Below are 7,758 nucleotides of genomic sequence, written 5' to 3'. Positions count from 1 at the left end.
CATATAGCCTATCCAACTGACAGTTATTCACACAAATTCCTTTATAACAAATAAACACTTTAATACATTACATAAAAATACATTTGCAATATATATATTGTACAATAGTGTCTATATATAATACAAACATTAAACTATTTCATCATCATCATTTAACTAATAATTTTAACTAATCATCTGTTTGTGAGATAGCATATCAGCATCAACATGTGGCTTATTTGCAATACAAACTACATGTATTAAGTGGAGTCCTGGTACCCCTCATGCAGAGCCTTTTCACTTGGGCACGACAAAGTACGTATATATGAAGTGATTTAGGAAGGTACCGGCTTAATCACGTTAGAAAGCCATAATGAAAATGTGTAAAATCAGCATAATTCCTTTTCAAGTATCCCTATATTCCCCATGTGGAGCCCTAATTAACATAACCAATCAATCATAATATTTTTGACAGTTATGCATGGTTTACACACAAACAACAGTACAAAAAAAATTCATGACTGTCCCCTGTATAATGGTGCGGTCCAAAAAGTGGTCGGTTATTAGAATGGGCATAGTAGAGGCTATAGATAAGACTTCCATACGAACTTTATACTTTTATTTATTGATTTATCTATTTATTAATCTTTTAGGGCAGTCCCTACAGTTTCGAAATACTTATTTCCAAGGGAGCCCAAATCAATCAACATAAACATAACAATAATCGTATAACATAAAACGTGACGATTCAAACATAAGGGTAATAACTTGACTGTGATTAACTCAACATAAGTTAAACAATAACAACTCAAACTCATTATTCAACAAAACTCATCACAACAATAATCATATGAATATATACGGACTTGAATATATCGGCACATGTTAACCCGGCTTTAACATTTTTTGTGTAATATCTTTGAGTATAACGGAAATTACCTATTTAGACGGTTTTAGCCAAAAAAGTGCATTATGACAACATAATCACGTCACATTACGTCATAACGATACCACAATTACAGAATATGTAGAACTCTATAAGTACATCATCCCCTGTAAATGTAGTGATCGTAACTCAAATTAAAATTTAAAAAAATGAAATTACGAGGGGGGGGGGGGGCAAAAGAGCCCCTCCGGTCCCAAAAAGCCCTGCCTAGATAGGGTTAACTAACATCATCATAGCAGCATAAACAGCAGCAGTAGAGCGTTGATGGCCGAACTGGTGAAGCCGAGAGAAGGGAAGCCGACATTCTCCAACAGCAGCGCGCTCAGGAGCGGGGACAACACCATGGACAGGTGGTACACTGTACCGGTGAAACCCATTATGGCACCTATGGGGACAAAACATAAACAGCATTTCAACTGAGCCTCAAATAATTTCACTAGCTTGCTAAATGTCTGTATAAAAAGTATCAAGACAATCCACAGACACACACAAACAGATGGATGGAGCGAGAAAAGAGAGAGAGAGAGACCTAGACGAGCCAAAACAATAGTTCATTCCTTTCCTTTGGAGAGAAAGTAACAACATATAGTAGCAGAGAACCAGTTACCTGTATCTTCTTGAGGCACGGCCTTGGACAAGGCGCTGTTGATGACGACATCGAACATGACGTTTCCGAACACGTGTGGCGCGAAACCGATGTACATGTGAGAAATAGTTGTTGCCTTAGCCTGGAAGTTGTAAAAAAATACAAATTTTGACAGTTTTTTCAACATTTTGTTTGTGATTATTATCAATGACTTGAGCGATTACCATGTTGTACAGTTAGGAAATTCTCAAAGAAGGTTTACATTGACGTGCGTACTGTATTTTGTAGTGTATGTGTGTTCACAACACCTCAGAATCCTTTGGACGAATTTGTATAAATTTTTGTATGTGATAGTTATTGAAGTTCTGAAAAACATGGCCCTTCACCAAAAGTATCTATTTAATAGAAACACTTATTTCTGTTGGTTTAGTCAAAGTTTAGGTCCGCCTAAACATACCCTGTTGCGTCTCTAAATGTATAGGAAAAGAACCAGTACACGACACTGAAAATATACTATAGTTTCAAAAGTACAAATTTTCCGATGAAGTTTAAAGAACTGAGTTACCATGAGTATCCCAGAAACTGCTATGAGTAGTGACGAAAGGATAATGAGGGACTTGTCCGTAAAGCGCTTGGAGAGAGGGCCCACTGCCACAACCTGGAAAAACTGAAGAATAGAAAAAAATGGATAAAATTTGTCTAGCTGCAATGTAAATGGATACATATTTAAACAATAGAATATGTACCTTGAGAGAGGGCAGACTTCAGCAATACATGTACGTACATACAAAAAAGTACACTGTTCCTCCTAGAAGAACATACAGAAAGTGCAGTACGACTGAGACAAAATGACGCATCATTCCTTTGGGGTCATATCATACCTAACGTTATGACACATCTTTGGACAGTAACTCCAGGTATCCTGTGAGGATGCCCCACTACGATAATTCTCGTGAAAATAAAATTTGTGAACAGTTTGAACAGATCTATAATTCTGTCTTACCGCTCCTATAATTCCAGCCGTCATGAAGAATATCCCAGTGTCTTGTGCGCCCAGTTCGAAAATGTCGGTGAGGATCACGGGAAGGATACCCTGGATGACCATGACGGACATGAGGAGGAAGAACTTTGTGCCGAGTAGCCGGGCAACGTTTGGGACACTCAGTAGCCTCCTAAGTTCGTTTACGTCGAAGACGCCTTGCTCTGAAGAAAACAACACAGACGGGGGACGACATAGGTTACTTTTGAAACCTATGACTTTGTGCCGAGCAGTCTTGCTACTCCGGGGAAACCCAGTAACTGCTTCATTTGGTCAAAAACGGCTCGCTCTAAAGAAAAACAACAGGATGTATCAACAGAGACGGGGGGCGTTATAGGTTATTTGGATTACGAAGACAGACATGAGCAGGAAGAACTTTGTGCCGAGAAGCCTCACAACTCCAGAGACACTCAGTAACCGTTTCAGTTCCTTCACGTCAAAAACACCTCGTTCTAGGAAACAAAACAGGACATTTCAACAGAGACGGGGGGCGACATAGGTTATTTGGATGACCATGACTGGCATCAGCAGGAAGGACTTCGTGCCGAGAAGCCTTGCTACTCCGGGGACGCTCAGCAACCGCTTTAGTTAATTTACGTCAAAAACGCCTCGCTCTGAATAATAAAATGGGACATTTCAACAGAGACGGGGGGGGGGGGGGCGACATAGATTATTTGTCACCTGCGACGTCCTTGTGCCGAGAAGCCTCGCCACTTTGGGGGCGCTCAGTAACCGCTTCAGTTCATTCATGTCAAAAACCCCTTGCTCTGAAGGACGCAACAGAAAATGTTATTTATGACGCTCAGGAAAAAGACATGATAAGTCAGAAGCCGAACATATATATCAAATCTTAAGTTTCTAAGTGGATGCAGCCTTTAGTATAAAGAGGTGTAAGCCGTGAGGGAAAAGAAGCCAAAAGATCAAATATGTACTTACTGGGTTTGGGTTTGTCGTCCTTCTTCTTCTGCTTAGTTTGTGCGGGAATAGTGAACCACACCACCACCATGCTCAGCACTGACAACATGGCGGCTACCAGGAACGACGTGGAGGGGCTGGAACAGAACAGTCACAAGTTTCAAATATAGCACTGGAAATACACACAAAAGCCTACCTGCAGTGTCAAGTTCAAACACCAGGAAGCCCAACATCAAACCTGAACGTCAGGCCACCACCACCAACCCATGTACCAAATATCATTGCAATCGCAAGTTTCATTCTGGAGATATAGTGCCGGAAACGCCTATTCCACACACTCACATGCTACTGAAAACTATACTTTCATTTCACCCAGGTAATAAGGTATCAGAACAGGGTATTAGAAGAAGATATCAGAGATGGCAGTCTTCATTCCTTACCCATACTGTTTGGGACCCTATCAGATGCGGGGCTAGGATGGAACAAGACAGTTTAGAAGAAAGAATGTTTAAAAGAAGTCTTCAACAGCAAAAAAAAGATAAAATAAATCTGTAACAGCAAAATCGTCACCTGTATTTCTCTGTGACCATTCCACCAAACAGCGACCCGAGAACGATGCCAGTGATCAGAGACAGTCCCAGCAGGCCTAGCGCGGCCGCCCTTGACTCGTCATCAGTGACGTCAGAGACGACCATTTGGAAACCTGAGAAATTGCAGTCACGTGATTATGACGTAATGTATCACCAGCCATGTTGGTGGGTTAAAGCGCGCTGCTGAAAATGAGAGAAATGTTGTCTACCTCGACATAATTTTCTTCCCTTAGGAGCTTAAAAATTTTGGTGGGCTTGTATTTTTTTCCTGGTGGCATACTAGTACTAGTTCTCGGTACTCGTTTGAACAACGTTGAAGCAATAATAGTTCACCTTTATCCGCGGGGTAACCTATATCCATTGTTAAAAAAAAGATACAGGGTATTTAGGTATATCAAGTCGGACGGTTTCCAATTGCAATATTTCTAAAATACTGCAGTTTGAAACCACCGCACTTCGACTTGATATCCCTAAATACCCAGTTTTTTTTAAACAATGGATATAGGTTACCCGGCGGATAAAAGTGATGAACTAGCCTTACTTGGCACGATGTGTATGAAGAGTAGCGGCAGCCGAGTCAGGAACAGCACAAGAATTGAGTCACAAAACGCCAACATCAGACACACGCTGGTAAAGGCCAGGAATGACACGGTAAGGGACAGTCGCCCCCCATACAGATCCCCAAACCGTCCGAACAGCGGGCTGCCGATCAGCTGGATTATGGCCGTGGTCGTAGTGAAAGCACCAAACAGCCTGTTGCCGACTCCTAGCGACTTCATCAAGAACTGCAGAAAATCATGTAAAAAGTCACATTAGCTAATCTCCAAGCAGATCCTGCGGAAGCATAAGTATCAAAAGCTGACAGAGGAGTGAAGCTGGCCTACATTGTAGGAGTGTGTGTGCCAGTCTGACTCCCTTTGGCCGGCTACACTCCTTAACCAGCTTTGATACTATCTTATGGCACCGTAGGATCTGCTTGGAGATTAACGTTAGCAAGTAAATTACATGGTACATGCATGCAGTGGAGTCTGTTTTACAGTGATGTTAATGATTTTCCATTGTCTCGTGTACATGTATGTACATGTCTCCTATGCTTCCCGGACGGTACCTCTTCTAATCTTAAAAGTATCCGGTGCCAAACGTACGGGACATAGTTTGGGGAATGGAGAAAGTTTTGACACTACAAACTGCCTGTCTGCTACCGGTAGATCTATTTTGAAGATTGGTAGAAGCATAGGAAGCATAGGAGACAAAGAAGCTGGAAAACATTGACATTACTCTAAAAACGACTACTCAAATACTAGCTATAGTGATCGATATATCTACTCTGAGACTCCAAGCAGAAATTGATGGGGAAAACATTACCCTTTTCTTATATGCCGTCTTTTTCTGTCAGTTGGTGGGGCTAGTCGACAGGCATATAAGAAAATCGTGGGGCGTTCGGAAAGAAAACGGAACACACGAACCCACCAACCTCTGCTTGGAGAGTACTTACGGTCATGTGACATCGGCATTCTAGATTAGTAGATACCTGAAAGATTTGTCTCCAAACGTTTCTACTGTAAACAAAGCACAATGTGCTACCTCTATAACTACTTCGCATATGCCCCTGTCCTTCTGGTATTGAAAAAAAGTTATAGTTAGCTGAGAATATCAGAACTTCCTAGTCTAAACATGTGCACCTTCGCAAACATGATATTTTATGATCACGAAGTAGCAAAGTCCAACCATAGCTACTTTCCCGACCTAATTACACCAAGATAACAATGTAGAGGCATAGAAGACATACATGTGACAATAATCAATTATTAACAGCAGAGGAAGACAAAAATTCCCACTTAAACTATGATTTCTGGGCTTTGTGAGGCTTTCCGTTTGTCTATGGACAAAGAGTGAGAGTGAGAGTGTATGACCTTTCTAAGAATAATTGTGACCTGGCGCTTTGAAAGAAATAGTTTTCTTTCCACGTGAAACTCTTTCGATCAATGCTGTGCCGGAAGTAGCAAGGGCAAAGTCTTACAGTGTATCTCAGTAAGGCACCGGCGAATACTTACGGGTACGGCTGTATGGTGCATGAATATGGCCATATTATGTAACATCGTGTTCAGGTAAATCACGAGGAAAAGTCTATCGGTACCATCGGATGACTTCTTCGGGAGAGGGTAGCGTTTGACGCCGAGGAAGTCACCTGGTCTGTCCGCTGACGTCTTGGCGGCCCGTCTCTGATTAGCACTCATGTTGTGTCCACTTATTTTAGAAACTAAGTCCCAACAGTCACGAAATTCTACTCTAAACCTAGCAGACATCTTGAAAATGATTGACGTCTCGGACAGTTCACCCTTGGCCAAACAAGACGATTCGCTTCAGTAACAGACCTTGGAATGTACTCTCCAAGCAGAGGTTAGGCTCCGACTGTTTTTGACGTTTTTTAGTCGTTTTTATTTATTTTGCATTGTATCTTGTTGTTAGGTTTTTACAATACACAATACAATACAAAATAGAAGGCCCGATAAAAACGACTAACAAAATGGCCGGGGCCTAACCTCTGTTTGGAGAGTACTTGGAATGCATCAGAAGTTTCTCTCTCGATACTAACCATAACTTTTACATTAGCCTACCCATAACTTGAGACGTCCTGAGGCCAAACAATTTAGGTGCAGGCAAACACAATATCTTTTCTTATCATAAAAGCTAGCCTGTGTTGGAAGTAAACATAGCAGATAGCTGAACTTTGCCCCAACAGCTAAGACAAACACATCGAATCTTTCACTGTCTAAAAAAGGTCCTTAGGATAATAAATGTCCAATGACCTTTACAGTCTACTCCAAGCAGAGGTTGGTGGGAATGATTGTAATATCCCTATCACATCCGTGGGACGTTCGGAAAGAAAACCGAACGCACTATAAAATTTTACAATCTTCCCCATCAACGTCTGCTTGGAGAGTACCTATATATATACAGTCATGTGACATCGGCATTATGGAGGCTTGTCCGCAACAGTTTGTCATGGTATCAAACACAGAAGCCCGTCCCGGAGTGCTTAGCTCTATGAGTTTGTACTGTATACAAAGCACAACTGTCTCCAAAACTACTTCTCATATACGAGATATACTTATGTCTTTCTTCTGGTACTGAAAAGTTACAGTTTACTCGACCCGATGATATTATAGCAGGCTCTCTGGAACCTTATTCATTTTTCGGCCCTTTCTTTTTGTACAGGGTCGCTGATTGCCAGCCTTCCGTAAGGCGTAGGCAGCCTATTTTATTTCCCGTAATTCGTAGGGAAAACCATCTTATCTTAGTAAATCGTAGCGAGTCGAACAAATTTAGCGTAATTGCCTTCCTTGATTTAGCGTAATACGTTGGGTGTTCTTCTGAATTCAGCGTAAATCGTTGTCGGGACCCCCATGCAGACCCTCTATAAAGACTTCCTAGTCCAAAACACTTTCTGAATCAAATAACTTACGACATTTTTATGACCACGAATGACCACAGTTTAGTTTTTTTCACTGCCTTGATTATACTAAGCTAACATTTATGAGAATAACGATTGTGACCTGATGTATCAAAGAAGACAAAGGAATTGTTTCGTTCACACGTAAAACTTTACCCAAAATAGCAGGGGTAAAGTCCACCTGCCCGGTCATCCTACCGTCACACATTAGCGGTGAAAACTTAAGGACTAACCTTAAGGAAAATCATG

The 7,758-nt window shown here is 41.4% G+C and overlaps 1 protein-coding gene across 1 annotated transcript; it reads right to left on the bottom strand.

Moving 5' to 3' along the window:
* Window positions 1-1,155: 1,155 nt before the first annotated feature.
* LOC118404362 (solute carrier family 22 member 18-like) lies at window positions 1,156-4,640 on the bottom strand. The gene is made up of 7 exons (XM_035803433.1): window positions 4,597-4,640; window positions 4,036-4,168; window positions 3,487-3,602; window positions 2,515-2,714; window positions 2,077-2,178; window positions 1,533-1,653; window positions 1,156-1,310 (listed from the first exon to the last, which is right to left on the bottom strand). Exons 2-7 carry the CDS (start codon window positions 4,158-4,160, stop codon window positions 1,156-1,158), a joined length of 819 nt encoding a protein of 272 aa, XP_035659326.1. The 5' UTR covers window positions 4,161-4,168; window positions 4,597-4,640.
* Window positions 4,641-7,758: the final 3,118 nt, after the last annotated feature.

The sequence above is a fragment of the Branchiostoma floridae genome, chromosome 17 (genome assembly GCF_000003815.2).
Source record: "Branchiostoma floridae strain S238N-H82 chromosome 17, Bfl_VNyyK, whole genome shotgun sequence".
NCBI classification, from domain to species: domain Eukaryota; kingdom Metazoa; phylum Chordata; class Leptocardii; order Amphioxiformes; family Branchiostomatidae; genus Branchiostoma; species Branchiostoma floridae.
Note: the sequence above shows the minus strand (reverse complement) of the source record. Positions and strands in the feature narration are given on the sequence as shown.

Excerpts from the sequence above, each read along its gene's own strand:
- LOC118404362 (XM_035803433.1), bottom strand. The coding sequence starts at position 4,160 with ATGGTCGTCTCTGACGTCACTGATGACGAGTCAAGGGCGGCCGCGCTA. Across the intron at positions 3,603-4,035 it reads ATGGTCACAGAGAAATACAG|CCCCTCCACGTCGTTCCTGG; the intron begins GTGACGATTTTG and ends GTTCTGTTCCAG. Across the intron at positions 1,654-2,076 it reads CAGTTTCTGGGATACTCATG|GCTAAGGCAACAACTATTTC; the intron begins GTAACTCAGTTC and ends TACAACTTCCAG.